This window comes from Urocitellus parryii, chromosome 11 (genome assembly GCF_045843805.1).
Source record: "Urocitellus parryii isolate mUroPar1 chromosome 11, mUroPar1.hap1, whole genome shotgun sequence".
In the NCBI taxonomy this organism is placed as follows: Eukaryota; Metazoa; Chordata; class Mammalia; order Rodentia; family Sciuridae; genus Urocitellus; species Urocitellus parryii.
In genome coordinates, this window is record NC_135541.1 from 1796053 (window position 1) to 1818889 (window position 22837).

The window sequence follows — 22837 nt, forward strand, 5'->3', positions numbered from 1 at the left end:
CCTCCACACCCGCCCCACAGCCCCGCAGACTGCCCTGCACACGCTCACCACACGCCCACACAGCCACACACGCCTCCAGCCTCCTGCCCTCCAACCACTGTGCACATGGCCACGTCACCTCCACACAAACCTGCGACAGCCACACTGCCTCATGCCTACACCCAGGGGCACGCACCTGCACACACACACACACAATCACAGTCACACACCTGCACAAAGCCACACAGTCACAGTCACACACCTGCACAAAGCGACACATGGCACACAACTACACACACCTGCACACTACCACACACTGCACACGACCATACACCTGCACACTACCACACAACACACACACCTGCACACTACCACACACCTGCATGACCACACACACCTGCACACGACCACACACAACACACAACCACACACACCTGCACACTACCACACACCGCACACAACCACTCACCGCACACGACCACACACCTGCACATGACCACACACCTGGATGACCACACACACCTGCACACAACCACACATACTGCACATGACCATACATCACACACAATCACAGACATCTACACACTACCACACACTTGCACATGACCACACACCACACACAACCACACACACCTGCACACTACCACACACTGCACACAACCACTCACCGCACACGACCATACACACCTGCATACAACCATATATCACACACCACACACAACCACACACACCTGCATACTACCACACACCACACATGACCATACACCTGCATGACCACACACACCTGCACACAACCACATTTCACACACCACACACAACCACATACACCTGCACACAACCACACATATCTGCACACAACCACACACAACCACACACACCTGCACGCTACCACATACTGCACACAACCACATACAACCACACACCTGCACACTACCACACACTGCACACAACCACACACAGAGCACACTTCACAGCCAGGGCCAAGGTGGGGCCAAGTGTGTCAGGTGGTGCCCTGCAGGCAGCCAGGTCCTTCTGGACTGTGACGCTGCCCCTCTCCAGGTCAGCACCCCTGGCCAGCCCAAGCAGCCAGGGCAGGGACGGGGAGGCAGGGGAGGCCTCCGAGTCAGGGTGTCACCCCAGCCCCAGGCCCAGGTGGCAGCCTGTGTCCAGTGGGCAGGCAGCTTGCCCTGGATGGAACCCGCTCCTACCAACACAGTCTTCTGGTCCTCGTCCAGCTCGTAGCCATGGGGACAGGTGCAGAGGGGCCCTGCGCTGGTGTGGCTGCAGCCGTGGGAGCAGCCGCCCCGGCCGGCCTCGCAGCTGTTCACAATTTCCATCTCGACCCTGTGACAGGACAAGGCCAGCAGGTAGGGGACGGGGACTGGAATCCAGGGCCTCCCCATGGGCCCAGAAGCTAGCCCAGGGTGCTGAGGGCGGCTAAGTGGCTGAGGGCTGAGGGCTGAGGGCCACGCGGCCACCCTCAGCACCCCAGCGGCCGCTCGCTGCCCACTCACGGTAGCACTGCCGGCCGTCAGCACCCAGCTCGTAGCCTGCGTGGCACACGCATTTGAAGGTCCCCTGAGTGTTGAGGCAGCCGTGGGCACACTGGGCCAGCCCTGAGGCACATTCGTCCACGTCTGGAGCGGAGAGACCAAAGGCAGGTCTAAGGGCACGGGAGATGTCTTTTCACTCCCCAGGGACAGTGGAGGAAGCTCATGACCACAGGCACCCGGGCACAGTAATGCTGGCCTGAGGCCACACACACTGGCGGTCAGGACCAAACTCCGCTGTCCCGGCAACGGCAACAGCCGCACCCCAGCAGATTCCTCAGGATGAGGCTGACCCTGAGCTGGGCTCATCTGAGCCCTGTGGCGGCCACCTGCACCCAGAGTGACAGGCTCAACCTCCACACCAGCGGCCACTTCCTGATCCTCATGGGGAGGGGAAGCATGAACTTCCAGGCCCTGTGGGCAGCTGGCCATCTGGTGGGACACCATGGAAACTGACCACTGCCTCTCTGGACACCCCTTGAATTATCACTGGCCCAAAGGTCACAGGCCAAGGACAGCCGCCACACACCACAGGGCTGCTCTTCCCAGCCGTGCTGGCCACGGGCGAGAGCCAGGGATGCTGGACACCCAGGCCTGTGGTCGAGCCCAGGCACAGCAGGGCCCTGCAGCTGGACAGCAGCAGGGAAAGCAGAAAGGCCATCAGCCAATATCTCCCGACCGTGACCTGACACGAAGCACCATTTAACAAGGAGCCCCAGAGAACAGCACCAGGGACGGCGGCGGTTTCTGTCGGGCTCCTCGGGCAGCCCCACTCTGCTGCCCTCTCCCCAGTTCCCAACAGCAGCTATGGCTGCCTACTGCAAGAGACCTCGGGGTGAAACCTCAGCAGCCCCGTCACAACGAGCCTTGCTGGAGGCAGCTCCCAGGGTGCTCCTCACCCGGCCTCCCACCCACTTGAGCCACGTGTCCAGGGACACTGCAGTGACATGGGCAGGTGGAGCAGGGGGCCCACCTTCACAGGCCTGGCGGTCGGCAGCCAGCTGGTAGCCCGCTCGGCACCCACAGTGGGCCAGGCCCCGCAGCACCTGGCACGTGTGCATGCAGCCGCCATTCCCATCTGCACACGGGCTTCTCCCTGCAGTGCAGGCAGAGGAATGGGGAAGGGGAGGGATCAGGGTGGGACCAGCAGATTGGTGACACCAGCCCTGGGACCTCCCACCGCTTCCTGCTCCAGCCTGGGCCAAGGGTCCCTCCCAGATGTGGGAAGCCCAAGGCCTCAGGAAAGGCCAGGGCTCCCCTGAGCATCCACCGGGACACCAGCTGCCTGCCTCCCATGAACCCCCAGCACTCGGTCGCGGGCTTCCCAGGAGGCCGGGGGACACCAGGAAGGGAGGCCCAACCAGACCAGGGCCTTCAGCAGTGGTCAGCCAGCCCCGGCCTGCCCAGCAGTGGTCAGCCAGCCCCTTCAAAGTCCTGTCTTAGCACTGAGGTGCCAGAGTGGACACCAGGGCTGTGGACCCTGGCTATGATACCCTCTGCCCTGTGACCCTCAGCCCTGTGACCGCTAACCCTGTGACACCCCAGCCGTGACCCCCAGCCCTGTGACCCCCAGCCCTGTGACAACCCATCCTGTGATCCCTAACCCTGTGCCACCCCCAGCCCTGTGCCACCCCCAGCCCTGTGACATCCATGGCGCTCTAGCCCCCTGGCACCGTGACTCTCAGCCCCGTGACCCATTCCATCTGTGCCCACGGCTGGCGTGGACCTGGAGCCACACTCACTGCCCTGCTGGGAAGGCCCCGGGGCCAGGATGCAGAGGGCTCTCAGCACCTGTCCCACTCCTGCTCTGCCCACCCTCTCAGCACAGCCCCCAAGCGGGCAGCTCCAGGTCCCACGGGCACAGGCTGAGGAGGCCTGGCTGCCTCTTCTGCGCAGGGCCTGGGCTCCGGGTGGGCGTCTGGCGTGCCATCCCGTACTGGCTTCCTGCCCCTGGTGTCAACCCCAGAGCCCAGCCTCCAGGCCCCGCTCAGGCCCTCCCTCCCTCCTGGACCAGGTCCCCCAGGGTCCCCTCCAGCCTCCGCCCAGCTCTCCAGCCCAGGCTTCAGGTCCTGGGCAGGTCTGTGAAGGGCAGGGTGTCTGGAGAGTCCCCGCCCCTCCCAGGAGGGTGGCACTCACGGGCACAGCGCCTGCCGTCCTCCTGCAGCTGGAAGCCCGGCCGGCACTGGCAGCGGTGCCGTGTCACCGTGAGCTGGACGCACTGGTGCTGGCAGCCGCCATGGCCCAAGGCACAGGAGTTGACGGCTGGGGACACAGAAAGGAGCCCAAGTCAGCTGAGGGGACAGCCTGCTCCCAGACCTCACCCCAGGCTGGCAGGAGCAGGACGAGGCGGCCACCTCCTGCAGCCTCCGGGCCCTCTGCCTTTGTGTCGCTGTCCTGGACCTGGGAGCCTGGTGGGCCTTGGGAGCAGGCGCGGCAGGCCTCAGGCTGACTGAGCTCTCAGCCACCCTCAGGTCTGGAGGTCGGTGGCCATGCTCAGGACCCCCCAGTTCTGCTCTCCTGAGGGCGGGACACAGAGGCACTTCGGACTCTCCTGCCTCAACAGAGCCCTGCTCTCCCCACCAGAGGACGCCAACCCCAGGCCTCTGAGAGGCCCAAGAGGGACAGTGGCCAGGAACAGCCAGCATGCTCCCTGGAGGACGGGGCAGAGGGGCGGGTGTGGAGCCACTGTGGGTGGCCACTGTGCCGTGCAGGCCTGGCCACCAGCTCCTAGGACACCGGAGCCGCCCCCTCCCACCCTAGAAGGGCCACGCCTCACTGGAACCAGATCCCAGTGCCCAGTCCCCTCAGAGGTCACAAGGATGGTACCAGGTGAGGCCACAAGCAGAGGCCGCATCTCCGTCCTTCATGCTTGAGCCCCTCAGGCACAGGCCCCGTGGCGACAGTGGCCCAGTGGGGAGCTGTGTACCCCACGGATGGGTAGCAGGCATGGCCTTGGCTGGCCCAGGTGGCCCTGTGCCTCCACCAGAAGCAGCAGCCAGCTCCTTGGTACAGATTTGGTTACAATCAAGTCTCTGGCCATCGCCTTGTGGTTAGAGAGGAATGGGCCCCAAGCTCAGCAGGGAAACCACAGATATGTGCTGCTCCCCGGCCGGGCGGGTGAGACCGTCTGCCACCGGCCTGCGTCAGAGCTGTGCTGTCCGAGCCAACCTCTGCCCCGTTACCGAAGCGCTGAGCGTGGGGGCCAGGTGTCACCCCAAGATGCTCCCTGGGGTGGAGATGCTGCCAACCCCAGGGGCAGCCAGCCTGGCCCGAGTTTGGGAAACAGTGACCGTCATTGCATATAGGATTGGGGGCCAGGGCTGGCACCGTGGAGGAGCAGGCGCTGGAGGCCAAGGTGCTGGTGCAGTGTGGAGCGCGTGAGCTGCTGGGGCTCCGTGAACCCGGGGAGCTGTCGGCCAGAGCAGGGCTTCCCTGGAGCAAGCTGGCTCAGAAACCACAGCACTCGCCAAAGCGCCTGCCTCCCCACGGCCATGCTGGAGAGCACTGCCCAGGGTCCCCCACCACGAGTACCCGAGCAAAGCCGCTTCAGGAGAGGCAGTGGTCACTCTGTGGCTGGGGCACACTCAAGCAGGGCAGAACCGAGGCAAGCCTGTCAGCCGGAGCCCCCTCCCCCACTCTGCCCCCCACCCCGCCAACCTCACCTCTCCAGCTCTGCTCAGCCCTGGCCCTCCCTTCAGGGCTCCCGAGCACACATGGCCTGAGCTGGCCCCACATTCCTGGGGACTCTGTTCATCTGCGCTCACCACACCAACGGCACCCCTCCTCAGGAGCCTAATGGGAACCAGACGCGTCTGGCAGAGCAGCAGGCAGACCGGCAGGCCCAGAGGGACAGAGCCTGCAGGCGAGCAGGGAGCACGGACCACGGACAACAAGGACCCAAGGGGCTGTGCAAGACTGGAAGGGACTCCTCCTCAGTACCCCCAGAGGGGCGTAGCCCCTGAGTGGGCCCAAGGGTGAGCCCAGCAGGGGCAGACACAGGGGCGGGCCTGGGGTCCTCATGCAGGCTCCCACCAGGGGCAGACGCAAGGGAGGAGCTGGGGTCCCTGTGCAGCCTAGAGTCCCAGGACAGAGCTTGTCCTCGGGTCCTCTGCTTCACAGCATGGGGACATCCCAGATGCTCTCAAGCTGTGCACACCAGGGAGCTGAGCCAGTGTCCTCGGCTCATCCTGCGTGGGGGATTCCCAGAAGGCTGAGAGGCAGATCCTCCAGTGCCGGAGGCCAGCCTGGGGGGCTGTTCCCGGGCAGTCTGGCCTCTGAGCCCCAGCTGTGGGACATACAGCCAGGGATCCTACACCAGCCACACCAAAGCCTCAGCCAAGCTCAGACCTGAAGCAAAGCTAGGTGCGTTCACCAGAAGGCAGGGCCTGGGGACTGGCCTCGGAGGGACAGGCCCTCCCCGCCTCCCTGTGCACAGGCACATGCTCACGGAGCTGCCTCCATGGCCGCCGATTCCCTTCCACCTCTACACCACAGAAGTGGTTTATCTCAAAGGGAAAGCTACAGGCAGCGGGGTTTGCCGCTGTGTGCGCAGTCCTGGGGAGCGGAGCCAGTCCTGTCCTGCCTGCCTTCGACCCTCGTCTTAGGGCCTCCCCCACCAAGGCCTGGCTTAGGTCCATGCCCAGGTCCAGAGAAGACCCAAGTGAATCTATCTGGGGACCCAGCGTGTTAGGAACTTGAGGTTTCTCCCTCGAAAACACATTTGTTGAGGCCCTAACCCCAATGCAACCACGTCTGGAGCCAGGGTCCTTCTGGAGGGGATGAAGGTAGAATGAGGTCAGGCAGGTGGGGCCCTGATCCCTCCAGGACCCAGACTTGCCAGCACCTTCATCTTGACCTCCAGCTGCCGTGACAGCGAGAATACGAACTTCCGCTGTGTAAGTCACCCAGTCCCTGGCGTCCCAGCACGGAAGCCCACACTGACCCGCGCTCCCCGACTCCTGGCTTGCAGACTGAGGCACTGCCCTCCGGCCAGGCTGCCTGCAGGAACCGAGAGTCAAGCTGCAAATCCGCCTCGGCCAGCAGGCACCACTGGGGGACACGTGGGCACCCACCCCTGCAAAAGGAGGAGGAAACTGGACACCCTGGAAAACTCGCTTCCTATAGGCCCAGGACCTGCTCCAGCTTGCTGGACAGAGGGCACCGTTCCAGCATCAGGAGGCTCAGCAGGTGGGGCTGTCCATGGTGGACTGGGGGCAGCTCTGCTGGCAAGGTCTTGGCCTCCAGGCCACCGGGAGCTGGTCACCAGGGGCCACACCGCCGGAGGCCTCTGCCTACAGCATGCCGTGCCCGCCAGCTCACTCTGCCAGGGCTCCAGCCCAGCACTGACTCAGGGCAGCTCTGGTCCTCCTGATGTCATGAGGTTCTGTGGTCACTGCCCTCTGAGGAGTGTGGTCTCGGGGTCCAGAGAAGGCCCCCCACCCAGCCACCGCACCCTTCCTTCTAGGAAGCCCCCCCACTGGGCAGAGCCAGGGAGGCAGGAGAGGATGGGCCTTCAACCCCTTCTGCCCACGGGCAGCCCCGGCCTTGGGCCTCCTGCCCCCACCCCAGCTCTCTCTAAAGGGGGCCTCCTAGCTGCCAGAGCGCACTGAACACACCGTGGGGGCACCTGTAGGCGGCCCACTGCTGCCCTCCCAAGGGCACCATGAGATCAGCAGGGGTGGCACCAGTGACCCCACCGGTCATGCTGCCCTCCTCTGTCCTGGCCACAGACAGCACCAGGACCCTTCAGTGTGGCCTGGAGGGAGAGCCACACGCACCCCCACGCCCTCCGCCAACCCAGCTGTGCCAGCCACCGCCCTGCCCAGAACCCTCCTCCATTCCCTGATCCTGCGGGAAGTCCTGCGAGCAACATCCCTTTTTCTTTTTCTTTTATTTGTGAAAAATGTCTGGTTTGTCATTTAAATCAATCTTGGTCTCATCCAGCAGATATGAAGTTCCAGGGAGCAGGCCATGTCCAGGGGGCAGGACTGTGCCCACGGCTCAAGCAGTGCCTGGCTTGTGAGGCCTCGACCTCCCCGCGCCACTCCGGTCCTCACTGGGCTCGCTGACTCTAACCCTGGGAGCTCCCTCATTTGCACCCCCAGCTCTGCTGCCCGCCTTCCCCACTGGTTCTGCACCCAGCCCGGGGCCTGTGCTGAGGAGTCTGCCCCCGAGAAGGGGCCAAAGGGGAAGCAGGGCCAGTGCAGTCCCTCGCCGTCCTCACAGATGACCCAGGCCTGGGGATGGAGGGGTCTGCCCCAGGGTCTGCGGGAGGGGCAGAGCCAGGCGGATGGCGAATCCCGTCCAGCCATGCACACACTGGCTGCATCTGACTCTGGGGTGGGGCACACAGGCAGGGGCAGCCAGGCCACCAGGGGCCTGCAAGCTGACAGCAGAGCCCTCCGCAGGGGCGTCCATCCCAGAGGAGGAGGAGGCCTGGCCAGGGCACTGCACCTGAAGGGGACCTCTGTGGGTTGAGCCAGTGACATCTGTGGGTCCTCAGACTGGCCCCACTGCTCAACCCAGGGGACAGGAGGAGACAGACAGGTCTAGGCCAGAGTCTAGAAGGTCAGAGAGGCTGGCCCCTGGGCCACCAGGCAGGGGGCGTGCCGGCTCAGAGCATCCCGGCCACACAGAGGCAGGAGGTTCCCCTGAGTAAAGTGTTAAACATCTGGGGCTGTTTTGCACACTGGTGCTCTGCAAGATGTCATGGAAAACAAGAATGACAGTCCCAGACCCTCAGCCAAACCACCGCCTGCCCCTTCCCGTCACCGAGGAGAGCAGGCGCTGGCTCAGGCCTCTGTGGTTGGAAAGCCTGGACCAGCCCTTGGGCTTGGCGGGACCTGCTCTCCCCGTCCCAGAAATGGGGCACCCCAGGAGGCACCCTGGGCCACGCAGTCCCCCAGGATGCTGGCTCCTGGGCAGGAACCAGGTTCCCCCACACCAGGGGCTGACTAGCCAGGTCCTCGTAGGCTTCTGTTGTTGAGAACGGAAACGGAACCTTCTGCATTTTCTTCCCGTAAGATCAACTGGAATCAGGGACATGTAGCTCATGCACTTCCCGTCCTGTCCCCCTGCCCCGGAGGTGAGTTCAAATGTGTTCCCCCCTCAAAAGCCGCCCCCTCTGAGGTCTTCCCAGGCCCCTCAGCCCTCGAGGGGGCCCACCCTGAGACTCCCACTCGCGTTGCAGGAAGAGGGCCGAGCCTCTGGCACCTTCCGCCCCCAGCCTCAAGTCCCCACTCTGAGCTGCTGGGGAGAGGGGAGCCCAAGCCATGGGGGCCCGGGCTGTGGGTGAGCCCCTGCCTCCTGCCAAGCCCCAGGGGAGCTCGCAGCACCCTCCTGCCAGGAGGAGCCCGCAGCCGCAGCTGAGCTCCAGCTGTGTAGCCTGCCGGCAGCCGGCCCCGGGGGGAGAGCGCGGCGCCTGTGTTAATTCTTCCTGTACACGTCCACTGAGGACCTCCTGCGACTCAGGCAGAGGGTCCCACTGTGAACCAGATGGAGGTCCACAGCTCCACCCCACCCTGGGCGCCCTGGGAGAAGGGAGGGCCGTGGAAGGGCAGGCAGTCTCACCCATCCCCCTCGAGCCTGGCATGGCCTGGGCAGTGCCCTTTAGGACCCAGGACAATGGATAGGGAGACTCCCTAACTTCTGAAGGGAAGTCCCTCACCCAGGACCTGACTGTGCAAATACCCCCACCCCCAGGCCAGCATCTCGGGAAAATGGCAGCCAGGAACAAGTCCCTCGTCAACAAGAAGGGACTCAGAGACACCCTGAAATTCCCAGAAGACCCCATGTCCACTCTGACAGCCTCTCAGTTGCCCACAGGGAAGACAGCTCTCGGTAGACCCAGGCCAGCAAGCCCATGGGAGGCCCAGACTCTCGGGAATTCCAGATCCAGGAACCTACCAACAGCCAGACGCACGGACTGCGGAAAGGGAGGCCACCAGATGGGGACAAGTTCCAGGGTCCCAGAAAGCCCTGGGAAAGGGGTCTGGGCGTGCCCCGGCAAAGGTGGCTCGAGAACAGGGCCCATCTCATGTGTCCCCAGGTCATCACCAGAGTCTTGCCAGGAGAGGAAGGTGTTTCCCAGCTCAGCTCAGCCGAGGCCATCAGCCCCGAGTCAGGGTGGTGCCGGGGGAGCTGGCATGGTGAGTGCCCACCAGCGTTCCTCAGCACGAGGACAGTCCTCGGGTAGATCACACAGGGACATTCCACTGCATGAAGCTTCGGCCAAACCCCTTGCTGAGAGTTGCAGTCCAAGGAGAATCTGAGGTCACTACCCTGCAGCCCACCGAAGTGCCTGAGTCCCGGCTGGACCTTCAGCTGGGAGAGGCCTGGAGGTGGACACCAGAACCTGGAAGGTGTTGAAGCTCTGGAGAGCCCAACCACACAAACAGGCGGAGTGTTGGGACAGCCAGGAGGGCTGGGGGGCCCAGAGGCTCCCCACAGCCAGGAGCCCTGGCATCTGACCCTGCAGAGACCCTTTAAAACACACCTGTGCCTAGGAAGACTTCCGGCCCAAGTGCGCAGATCCCAGATGGCCTAGCTCCAGGAATGGCCCAGAGAGCAGTGGGCAGAGGGGGCAGGGGACAGGCCAGGCTGAGGGGCATGCTTCCTGGGCTGCCTGAGGCCAGCAGCTCACTCAGACCTCAGGAGCGTCCCTCATTTCTGCAGGTTAATGACCCCTCCCACCCTGGTCCTGGTCCCTTTGGGAGCACACTCAGGGAAGGCGACCATCAGGCAGTGGGAACCGGGATGGGAGTGAGTGTCCCACCCCACAACAGCAGGAGGCCAGCAGCAGGGGACCCCACCTCAGACCCCAAAGATGACATGTCCCTCCCAAAGCCACTCTTCTAGGAGGCCGCCGGGGACCAGGGGACCCCAGGCCACTGAGTCCCTGCCAGGGCTCCCAGGAGCGGCAGCAGGCAGCCGGCTGGGCCCAGCTCATCTGCCCTGAAGCACGTCACAACATTCCCGCAGCTGCTTCTGCTCTCCCACCCAGGGCAGCTGCCTGGCTCCCGGAGCAGCGAAGGACATGTGCTGCGTGTGGGAGAGCGGCCCCCTGGGGCTGGCAGGCTGCCAGCCACAGGAGCCAGGACCAGGAGGGAGCTGGGGCTCCACTCTGGATCTCCAGGGTGGAAAGAAGGGGCGTCTCATTCAGTCCCCTAGAGGCCAACTCCACGTGCCCCCTAGAGGCCAGCGGGAGGGTCAGGCCCACCCCCAGAGCACTGCGTCCAGAGCCGGGGCAGAGTGCGGGGCAGCACTGCTCTTCACCAGATTCCTGGGCAGCCCCCTGGCTCAGCTGCTCCTGGCCTCCCTTTGTCTCCCCTAGTGGCGGAGGCCAAGTCTGTGTCCTCAGGCGCCACTGAGCTCACAGTAGATGCCGAGAGGACCCTGGGCGCCAGGGGCTCACGCCCCACTCCCCACCTACCGCAGCGCACACTCGAGTCCCCGAGAAGCCAGCTCGGCGGGCCAGGCACGGCTCACATGCCCGCCTTCCGCGGGACCCAGGCAGCCTCCCCGGCCGCCGGAGAGCAGCCCGAGGCTCTGAGTCTCGAGGGCAGCACACACCACAGACAGCTTCGGCTTTCCAATGGAACTGGGCAGGCTGCAGAGGGAGGGCAGCCTGGGGTCTCAGGGACCTGAGTCAGCGCCTCCGGACACACTCTTCACCCGCTGGCCTCACCTCACCCGGGTGGAGCCGTCATGCCCCACAGCAGGACAGGGCCACATTCAGTGGCAGCCACACTCCCTCTGCAGCGACAGCTGAGGCCACCGAGGCCATGCCCAGTGAGAGCCCAGGCAGGCCTCAGCCCCTCGGGGGCAGGGACCGGGCCTTCCCCAGACCTGGCACACCCAGGAGCACAGGGCAGCCGAGGTCTGAGGCGGACAGGGTCCCCAGGCAGCACTTACCCAGGCAGGTCCTGCCGTCGGCGTGGAGCCGGAAACCGGGCTTGCACTCGCAGAGGTAGGACCCGGGCGTGTTGACACACCTGTGCTGGCAGCCTCCGTTGTGCACACGGCACTCGTCCACATCTGGGCAGGGAGGGGCAGGATTACCAGCCAGGGACCCACCAGGCCAGAACAGCCTCCCGAGTGCAGAGGCAGGGCCCAGCCTCCCCACGGCTGGCATGTGTGGGCAGGAAGAGCTGCCACCTCGGGCCCAATGGGAGATGGGGTGCAGCAGAGGGGAGCAGGCTGGGGAGGTGAGGCCCCAGCACCTCAAGGCTGAGCAGGGAGCACAGCTGTCCCCTAGAGCCCAGGTCCACTCCACCGTGGCCCACGAGCCCAGAAGCTGATGACCCTCGAGATGCCCCCCGACCCCTCCCCCAGGCTGAGGCGAAGCCACAGCAGGGTGGGGGTTGTGACCTGGGCTGAGCACGCCCAGTACACGTCCCTCCGGAACCTCAGAACACGGCCTGTGCTTTGCAGGTGCGCTAAGGGGAGGGTGGGGGTCATGATGGGAAAGGGCGAGTGGACACCCAGCAGAACGCAGTGAGGAGGCCACCACCTGGGCATCCACGGCCGCCGTCAGGGGTGGGAAGGACAAGGCAGGAAGGACCCCACACACTCCGAGAGGCCCTGGGAATCCTGGCCTCCTGGCTCCAGGGGTCTCAAGCCACCTGGCGACTTATTACAACAGCCCCAGGACTTGAATGCAGCGATTCAGACTGGGTGCCCCCTCCCGGCCCCTCTCCCCTGCTGGGCCAGGAGGACAGCAGGGCCACATCCCCAGGACAGCAGCCCCTGAGCAGTGCCCGTCCTGAGGCCCCTCCTACCTTGCCCCTGCCACATGCCACCTGAGCCACCTGGCCCTCTCAGCGCCTCGGGGCAGCACCTCCAGCAGGGCTCAGATCTAGAGATCCTGGGCCAAGGGAAGGAGGAAGAGGGCAGCCTTGACTTCCACACCTGGGGGCTGACGGGTGGGGTCTCTGCTAGCCACAGAGAACAAGGGCAGCAGACGGCAGCCCAGCACACGGCAGCCCAGCACACACACACCCCCTGTGCCGTCCACCTGCTGCTCAATGGCCGCCCACCCCAGCACCCCAGCACCCCAGCACCATGGCTCAGGCCAAAGGGCAAGCAGACAGGACAGGATGTGAACTGGAGGCTTGGGAAAGAGCTTTCCTGGGGCCCTTCTCCAGGGCTGGAGGCCAGGACGCTGCCCCCAGGCCTCGCCACCCTGTCAGGACTGCATCAGGAAAGCATGCGTGTGCAGAAGGCTCAGGGTGCCCGGTCTCCTGCCCTGCCCTCCGGCCTTCCTTCTGTCCAGATGGACGAACTTCCAGCCAGGGAGGGAGGTAGGTGAAACAGCACAGAAAGTGGGGTCGTCCCCAACACCAGTGTGCATACCTCCTGGTGGACCCCCTGCCCAGCACTGCCCAGAGCATTCCAGTGACCCCTTTAATGCTAAGAAATCCAGAAGAATTCCAGGGGAGGCTTGTGAAGTGGGGCACGACTGTAATCCCAGGCACTCAGGAGGCTGAGGCAGGAAAATTCCAAGTTTGAGGCCAGCCTCAGCAACTTAGAGAGACCCTGTCTCAAAATGAAAATAAAAAAGGGCTGAGGATGTGGGTCAGTGGTAGAGCACACCTGGGTTCAGTCCCAGAACCAAAAAGGAAAAGAAAGTAATAATTCAGGAGCTCTCTCCTGGAGGTCCTGGGCCTCTGGACATGGTGGAGGCTTTGAAGTGCCAGCCATGCCCTGGGCACAGCTGAGGGGCAGCCTTCTGGCAGAGGCTAAAGAAACCTGAGAGAAAGGCCATGTAAGGCCTGACTGCCCAAGTGACGGAGAGCAGCTGCCCCTGGGTAGGGACAGAAACAGCCCCCGGAGCAGCAGACACAGGACTGAAGTCCACACCTATTGCTCAGGCAAGGTGACCCTTCATCTGCCAGCCTCACCCACCCAGACCAGTGTCCCTGATCAGAAAGAAAGGGCAGTGTGGACTGCTGTAGCAGGGGCCATACGCCCTGTGTGTGAGCCACGGCCCGGTGGCGGGGGCCCCCAGGCCAGGCAGGACAGCGATCCCAACCTCTGGCGAGTCTCCGGGGGAAAGAGGAGCTCAGCGTGGCTGAAGTGCTGCAGGATTTCCTCATGGAGGTCACACCAGGAGAAAGTGTGACATCCAGGGGCAAGCGGGCGGCTGGCTGGCAGGGGCCTGGCCCGAGGGCTGCCGGGAAGTGAGGGCTCTAATTCCACCCGATGCTCAAGCAGGTCCCCTTCTCCGCAGTGACCACCCAGGCCTTCCCCACCTTCTGCCTCCCATCTGCTGCGCTCCCTATTCAAACGCCAGCCCCAGAGTCTCCCACCCCAACCCCAGCCACCTGAGCCCGGTTGTGAAGGTGCCGAGAGCCTAAAGCATGGCCAGAGCAAGAAAGAGCGTCCCGTCCCCAAGCTTGCCCCAGGCCTGGCCACTCAGCAGGCTGCAGAGAGGCTGCTGCCCACCCCTTCAGAACTTGCCTGGCCACCAGACAACGCAGAAGAACCCCAGCAGGCCTGCGTCTCGGCCTGGGCCTCCAGGACCATCTGCTCCACGCACAGGCCACAGTTGCTCTGGACAGACTCCAGGGTCCCTCCTAGGCCCCGAGGCTGCCTACCAGGAAGTCAGAGGGAGGCCAGGAGGACTCTCGGGAAGCTTAAAAGCAAAGTGGCCCCCAGCAGGACCCCAAAGAGACAGAGGGACCCAGGGCATAGTGGGGTCAGGACCCTGACCCCCACGATGGGAGAGTCAGTTGTGGGGGTGGGCAACAGCACCCACCCCACCCACAGCTCAGGGCTCTCCTAGCCCAGATCCCTAAAAGGTGACGGTGAATCACACAGCAGCGCTTGGCCAGGCAAACAGTAGGGGCTTATTAAGAGCTGGCCAGCCCTGGAGGCTGTCAGCCTGCACTCAGCCACAGGGTTCCCTGGAGCCCCGGGGCCGGCCCAGGACTGGGTCCTGCTGGCTGCAAAGGTAAAGTCAGTAGGGCCGTTGGCTGGCTCCCCACTCCTGGGCTGCACTGACCCTGCACAGCAGTGGCCTCCCTGCTCACACCCACCTGCACGTGATGGCTAGCCGCAGCCTCCTGCAGTGCAGACAGGAACACTCAGCTCCCAGTCCCCCCACCCCGGCACTCCCCTCTCCCAGCCCCGGGCTCCCTCCTGAAGTACACAGACCCCCGCCTGCCTGGCTCATGGACCCAGCCCCAAGCCCTTCCTGGTCATGAAACTTTTGTGTGGGGATTCGGAACTGCCATGCCAGGAGACGGAGTCCGTGACAGGGCGCACCCAGGGCACCCTGAAATAGCACATGGCTTCTGGCCCCAGAGTCAGCATCTAGACCCAGAAAGTCAGTCCAAGGCTAGAGGGTTTGGGGTCTCCCCACGGGATGGCATGGGCCAGATGATTTGCTGGGGTCCCCCAGCTCTGAGAACCAGGACCCTGTGAACGGAGACAATCCCCCTTACAGGAAGGTGGGCATTGGGTCAGCCAGGCAGGGCTCTCCACTCCATGGGCCCCTGCGTGTCCCCCTACCCTGAACTTCCAAGGTGGGCCGACACTGTGGCAGAGCAGAGCCACCCCCGGATTGCTGAGCCTGCCACGGCTCTGGCCGTACCTGGGCAGCCACAGGCACAGGGCCTTCGTGCAGTGTGTGCTGCACGTAGCACAGACCTGCAGTCCCACAGACTCTGGGGCTGGGCAGGAAGACCGCAAGTCTGAGGTTTAAAAAATTAAAAGGGCTGGGGAGGTGGCTCAGTAGGAGAGCACCCCGGGATTCAATCCCCAGCACCAAAGAAAGAAAACCAAAGAGCCTCATCCCAGAACCTTAGAGAGACTTTGCAGTTGGGACCGAGAGCATCCTGGGTTACCCAGGTGGGACAAAGCAACCCAAAGATGAGAGGGAGGAAGGAAGGCTGAGCCGGAGGAAGGCCTGTGGCAACAGGAGCAGAGGCCAGAAGACCAGAAGGCCCTTCGCTGCGGCTCTGAGGGTGCAGGAGGGGCTACCCTCCCTGTAGCCTCCAAAGGGACCAGTCCTGCCTGCCTTGATTTTAGTCCATTTTGGACTCTGACCTCAGAGCTGTCAGGGAACATCTGTTGTTTTAAACACTGTGTGGGGCAACTCGATGTGGCCACTGGAGGGCACAGAGCACAGACTGTTAGCTCAGACCACGCAAGCTGGCGACCCACAGTTCCCAAAGCTCAGCTCTGGATGGACTCACCAGCTCCCACACGGAGGCCCACTGTGTCCTTTCAAGCACCATCCATGTGGCCGGGCCCACAGGATCTGCCTGCCCCCAGCACCTGCTGACGCTTGGCTCCCTCGACTCTCTGGTCCCACAGGCCTGCACCCTAGGTACCTGCCCCTCTGCCTACACACACGCAGTGCAGATGGGGTCATGCAGAGGGACCAACTCTGAGATGCCCCAGCAGGGCCAGCAGAGCGTGGGCACCTCAGGCTCTGTGACTCTAGCAGGAGCATCCTCCTGCAGCACAAGGGGCCCAAGCTGAAAGGAGGGTGAGGGCTGAAAGGAGCAAGGACACAGATGTCCCCATGTTTACCTTCAAGTCGGATGGAGCTGCTCACTCCAGGGACGCCAGGCTGGCCCAGGGGCAAACCCACTCTGCCCCATCTCCCTCAGAGCAGCCCAGGGAAAACCCAGGAAGCACCATTTGGAGGGGTGAACTGGTGGGGTCTCGGCACAGCCAGGCTAGGGCGCCACAGAGATGCCCTGTGGTCTTGCTGTAGCCCTCAGTGGCTACAAGTGACTGAGGACTTGGCAGCCTCATGACAGGATCAGTAGCACACACTGGCACATGGTGACATCACGGTGACAACCCAGGCTGGCTGGGTGAGAACTGCAGTGCCTGCCAAGTTGGGGCTGGGAGTACCACAGCAAGCCCATGGTGGTGCTGTTGGGAGCCTGTGGGGCGCCCACCAGCCCTCACCCAGGTGCTGCCAGCTCCAGACCCCACAGCACACACCAGGCAGAGAGCTGCCTCTGCAGAGACCACCCCAAGACCCTTCCAGAGCTTTCTCAGAGCCTCCAGGGAAAACGAGCCCCTGGTGCCCTGCCAGCAAGCTTTGCCCCGCGCATGCCACGGGTTCTCCTCACAGGCACACGGCTGCCCACAGGCCCTTCTCTCCCTGCCCCTCTGAAGGCCATGCAGCAGGGCAGGAGCCCCGGCTCAGTCACACTCAGCTCAAGACCTTGAGGTCAAGGCACCTGTGCCCCTAGTGGTGCAATGGCATGCCAGCCTAGTCTTGTCTGTGCCACCAAGCAGGAGGGCGGCTTCCTGAGGGGACGGGAGTGGGGGATCTGGGCCCCAGCTGGGCCAAGTGGCCATATCAAGGGACATGGGCCGGCTCTGCTCAGTGCTCAGGTACTTTGGGCATGAGAGGTGAGACCTGCCCCAAGGGAGTCCTCTAAGGAGCCACACTCAGGAGACTGTGAGGGCCTGAGGGCTTGGTAGGCAGCGCTGGTGGCCCCTGCCTCTCCAGGTGCTGCCTCACTGGGAGCCACACGCCACACCTTCCACCTCTCAGTCCTCAGGGTGCCCACCTCCAGGCTCTGTGGAGCCACAGGGAAGGAGGCTGGTCCAGTGTGGCAGATGCCAGCTGCAGAGAGGCAGGATGGCTTGGACAGGATGCCCCCTGCCTCACAAGCTGCTGGGACTGCAAACCCAGGGCCTCCCAGGGAGGGTGCCGCCCCCCTCTGCTGGCCTGTAGGGTGAGGGCAGAAAGGATGGCACCTGCCACACACCCACACCTGGCCAGGAGGGTCCCGGCCACTTGGGACCCTGGACAGGAGACAGCTCAGAGTCCCTGAGGACCTCTCTCTCTGCCTTCTCACTTGACTCTCAGAGCTGCTGGGGCATCGGAGGGGAACTCCTGGGACCCAAGCAAAGGCAGGGTGTTTTTCTTCCCTCGGGCCAAGTGACGTCTGCCCCTGCTGTCAGCAACCAGAGGGATGAGAATGTATGCGTCCTCAGGACAGAGGGCCCTGTCCCAAAGGCAGGGGCTGCCTGCCTGGCACTGCCCCAACCTGCTCCCTTCAGCCTCTGCGCTGTCAGCGGCCTGGCGCAAACTTTGAAAATCAGAGGAAACAAAAGGAGCACGCGCCAGAGCGGGCACCCTGGTCCCGCCCGCCCCTGCCGCAGCTCGCCTGCGCCCACCTGGCCTCTGGTCACCAGCGCTTACGGGGTAGCCGGCCTGGCCCAGGTGGCACGGGTAGCAGTTCCTCCAGAGGTAGCGGTAGTGCGTGCCAGCGACGCGCGCCAAGCCCCCCAGGAGCCCCAGGCACCAGAGCGCTGCCAGGCCGCCGCAGCCCCGGGACGCCTCCATGCCTGATCCACTGACCAGCGTGCGCCGGGAGCGGAGCAGGCGGCTCGGGGCTCCGACCAGGCTCAGGGTTGAGGCTCCGTGCTCCAGGAGCGCACTCGCAGCCCCGCCGCCCGCTCCACACTGCTGTGCCGGGAGCCTCCGGGGAGCGGCTGGGGATCCGGCGCGCCCCGCCCCGCGCCTTTAAGTTCTCAGTTTTCCCTCCGCCCCCTGCAGGTAAAGGCCAAATCCTCAGACGCCCGAGGGAGTTGCCCCCGCCCCCGGCCCCGCCCCCCGCTCCCCCAGGGGGCCGCGTCGGGTCCGCCAACGCCCGCCCCGTGCATTCCTTCGCGCGCGCACACAGACCAGACCCGACCCGGACCCAGACCCACGCACCAACGCAGGCACCCACATGCACACGGACCCACGTGCACAAACAGTACGGGTGCGAACACGCACGCACGATACCCAGACGCGCAAACTCAGACACAGAGAGGCGCACACACACTGGCACATACAAACACATGCACAGACACACGCACCAACAGGGGCCGGCGCCAACAACAGAAGAGAAACCAAAGCGAAAAGGAAGACATTCTGCAAGACGGAGGCCCTGCAGAGGAGGCTTGGTGGGGAGAACAGGAAGGCCGACAATGTGGATCCTGAGGCGAAGACTCCCCTGCCCCCCAAGCACAGGGCCCAGTGTCCAGCAGTATATCACTCTCCACTGGACCAGGGACCCGTACAGAGGGAGCCTGGGAAAGAATCCCCCCAGCAGGAAGGGGTATTGCAGCACCCCCCACACACAGGTGTCCAGGCAGAAGTCTCTCTGCTCAGGGACACAGCCTTAGCCCCCAGCTGTGTGGGAAACAGCCCTCCCAGGGTGGGCAGCAGCTGTCATCTGAGGAACTCTACAATCAGGCCTTGTGGGCACTTGACCTGCCCCCACGCATCTCACCTTTGCAATGAGATGGGAGACTCCTGAAACCCCTCTCCAAAACCCCTCTCTCACTTACTCTTGGGGGTTACCAGATTTGCCCTCTGCCCAGGCTCCGTGAGGATGGAATAACTGTGCCCAGCCAGCTGGGGCGCTCCATGTCTGGTGACCATCAGCAGTGACCACTGTGCTGACTGGAAGACTCCAGCATCAGGCTGAGCTCCTGCACTGGGTGGCGGGGGTGGGGGGTGGCCCGCCAGCCCACACCTGGCCCAGGCCCCTCCAGAACGATCCCGCTCTTCTCCCTGCAGCATCTCCGGAGCAGCCAGCCCCTTAGACAGGATGGACGTCTCCCCTCTGAAGACCACAAGTGGTGAGTGGGCACAAGGCCCATGACTGGGGTAACTCAGCGGCGTAAAGCTTGGGGACACCACCCATCCACCAGGCAAGGAAGAGGATTCATGTTCCCTGGGCCCCCCAGACCATGGATTGGAGAGGGGGACAGCCGCATAGTCACTGGGTTATGTAGAGCCTAGAATCGTGCAGGACCCACAGGCACTGGGCTGGTGGTGAAGAATGAGAAACAACCACTCAGTGCCCTGTGGGTGCCAGCCCTGGGCTCTAAGGACACACCCACCCTCTCACCATGTCCCTGGAGGTGAGGGCCACTGTCCCTACTTTAGAGATGAGGAAATCGAGGCCAGGACAGCTTAAGAGACTGTCCTCATGACACGATTCGAGCAGAACCCCAGCCCGGATTCAGGTGAGAATGAGCCCATCCCTAAAGAGCCCCCAAAAGCCTCTTCCCTCCCTAAGAGGACCCCATCTCGGGAGCCCAACACCCTGCCAAGATGTGGCTGAGGGCATACTCTACTGGCCAGTGGTCTCACCCAGCAACCTTAAGCCCATGGGAGACAGCCTCCCCCATGGGCTTAAGGTTTCCCACCTGGTCCAGGCCTGTCTGCAATCCAGGGCGCAGCCTGCCAGGTCCTGCCCACTGGTACCCAGCAGTGTGGATATGGTCCTGCCTGTTCTCCTGGGAGAGGCCCCTTCCCTGAGAGACACAACCCTGGCCTGGGGGAGCCCCCACAAACTCCCAGGTGGACAGGCCACTGCGTGCACAGAGCCCCTCCAAGGGCAGCGCTGCTTAGTATCACAGTGTGCACCTCCTGTGTGAAGGCCCTCAGAGACAGGGTCCCGCCCTCTGGCCATGGGATGCTAGGGCTGAGAGGCCAGGGTCCAGTGGGTCCAGGCCCGCAGGGAGACAACAGGTGTGTCGCAGAGAAGTGCGGAGAGACATGGGAAGGAGACTGCCAATCAGATCACCTCAGCAACAGGTGATGGGCTGGGACCCTCGGGACTGTCTCCTCATGGCTACGGAGGACGCGGAGGCCTGAGGCTCCTGGCCATGTTGTTCAGGAAGGAGGAGCAAGGCCCAGGAGGCACAGCCGTGTGCCCAGCTCCAGGGGTCACTCCTCAGGCACAGCTAGGCCTGGGGCACTCGGTGACCACATCTGGGCGGGGGGCACACTGAGCGGAGCCTTGCCCTGGACACCTCCAAGAGCTCTGTGAGGCCCCAGGGCTCACACCCCACCCTCCCTCAGGGTGGACCTGGTCACTCTGCAGAGGGAGGCCCCCCTGCTGCCCACTCTCTGCCCATACCACACCCTGTGTCTGCCCTGCCAGCCCCACAGCCCTGGACGCCCGTGCTTCCTGTCCTCCCTCACCCTGCCCAGCACCTCAGCTCTCCCCTCTGCCCTCCATTCTGCCCAGAAGGGCCCCAAACCCTGTGCTTTGAACATGAGCTCCCAGGACCGCTCCCAGAGGCGAAGTGAGATGCTCAAGGTCACATGGGGGAGAGGTGCTACCCAGAGGGGCCAGGTCTAACCCCAGTGCCACTCCTGTCCTCACCAAGCCACCACCTTTGGCCTCCTCCCTCAGCAGAGGACGCAGCAGATGCCTCCCGTGCCACCGGGAAGAGGTGGGGTTTCACCCTCCAGGCCACCATCCACACAGGTGCCCCACAGACTGCCACCAGAGCTCAGGGTGGTAGCCACGGGGCAGCACCCAGAGAGGCTGCTCTGGCTTCAGTCCTGCCTCTGCTGACCCGCTCTCCCTGGGCCTCGGCTCCTGCAGGGCTCTACACGGCCCCCTGCCTCCTGCCTGAGGGGCCATGACTTCCAGTGCACCCTTCGGAGAGCTGGCCCACACCCACCCCACGCTGCTCGGCTGCCCCTGGCCCTCCTTCCTCCACGTCCCTTCATTCCCTCTCACTCCCTCATCTTGCCCTTCTACAGTGATGCCTGTGCCCACCATGAGCAGGACATGGCTCTGGGGGGCCTGATAGTCCCCACTATGGAGATGTACACCCCAGTCCACAGCCCAGGGCAACTCGTGGTTTGTAAGCCCCGCAGCACCTCTGTAAGGGTCCGGGGGAGTGGAGGGCTCTGGGCCCTGCATCCACTTGGCATGGTCCGGGAACTTGGGGGCACCCGCCAGCCAGTGCAGAACGCTGCCACAGCCTAGCAGTACCCAGAGCCCCGGTGGGTACTGGCCCCCATGTCCCTGCTCAGTGCCTCCAGGCACACTCAGGCCAAGGCCGTGGGTCTGGCTGCCGTCTGGGAAATGCTTTCCCGATGCGGAAGCGCAGCTGGGCGTCTCTGCCCGCCGGAATGTCTGTGTCAGCACAAGGGGCCTGCTCCCCAGGCCCGGCCAGCTCCAGCTTCCTCCCCGGGCTGGGCGGCCACCAGGCCCCTTTGCCAGGATGGGAGAGCTGGCGTGGGGGGACAAGGGCCCAATGCCACCTCCCAAATGCCACAGTTTCCCCTCAGGGCTGGGCCAGTCCCACAGGAGGCCCAGTGCCAGGATGGTGGCGCAGAACTCCCACTTCCTGGGCCAGTGGGAGCTGGGAAGGCGGGACAGGGCCCGGCCGGCTGCTGCTGTGTGGTGTCTGTCCCTTAGCGTCCTCTTCTGACACCCCCTCTGTAAAGTCCTCCCTGAGACCTCGCGCCAACTCCAACCCGCAGTTCAGGCACCTGAGCACATGCTGCTAATTCCCCAAGAAGGCAGCAGGGCCCAGGTGGTCCAGGCTACCTCGGCCTCTGGGCACAGAGCAGCGAGGGCAAGGGTGGCTGGGCTGGGAGGGCTGGACACCCCTGGTCATTAGGTTCTGCGCCACCCCTCCCCCAGACTCCTAGAAGTTAAGGCCTGGGGTGGGGGCCGATAGGGAGACGGCAGGAGGCCAAAGCACAGGCTCCCTGTCCACACATCCATGTGCTGGCCATGCGCCTTCCCAGGGTGGAACCTCCTACTTCACACCTGGAGAGGGACAGGGGAGGGAGCTAAGCCCCTGGCTGGCAGCGGGTGGGGTGGAGGCATGCGAGAGAGCAGTGAGAGAGGCCTCCAGAGACCCCCACTCAAGATCCCCAGGTGCCCCACGTTAGGGGTGAGGCTCAGCACAGCTCCCCAGGAAGCAGCAATCCATGAGTGTCCACCAGTATCTGCCTCTGCCCTCTGTGCTGGCCAGCCTGTGCACTGACAGGAGGACAGGAGGACCTCCCATGAGTAGGTGGGGGGCACTGGGCCCAGGGCACTACCCTGCAGTTTCTCCTCTCTCCACCCACCCAGGTGGCACCGTCGGTCACATGACTGGTGTCAGCTGTGACGCGTGAGCAGGCCGTGCTGTGGCTTCTAGTGAAAGCCCCGAGAAGCAGGCACGAGACCCTGGGCCTTTCCCCAGCCTGACCCCCATGGCTCTGGACACCCATGGGGGCCGTGGTCTGAGGTCTGGATGAGATGGAGGGCCAGGGACACAAGAAGGCACGGGCGTGCCCCAGCCTGGCCAGGCTGGGAGGAGTCGAGCCCCAGGCTGGAGGACAGTGGAGGAGAGAAAATGGAGCCCCAGCCAGACAGGACAGGACAGGACAGGACTGGCGATACCCGCTGGGCCCCCACCTGCCGGGAGAAGGGCCAGGAAGGGGCTGGGGGAGACTCCTCCAACACCTGCCCAAGGAAGGGGAGCCCAGGGCCTCTCTGCCCAGGAGCCCTCCCTTGCCACCCCACGCCACCCTGGGT

At 64.1% G+C, this 22837-nt stretch overlaps 1 protein-coding gene across 1 annotated transcript in view; it reads right to left on the bottom strand.

Moving 5' to 3' along the window:
* Positions 1–22837, bottom strand: part of Megf6 (multiple EGF like domains 6) — a 96534-nt gene that overhangs the window by 20412 nt on the left and 53285 nt on the right. Inside the window, 5 exon segments of the mRNA XM_077791342.1 lie at positions 1188–1323; positions 1490–1616; positions 2503–2625; positions 3666–3791; positions 11442–11564. Coding sequence (XP_077647468.1) covers positions 1188–1323; positions 1490–1616; positions 2503–2625; positions 3666–3791; positions 11442–11564 — 635 coding nt within the window.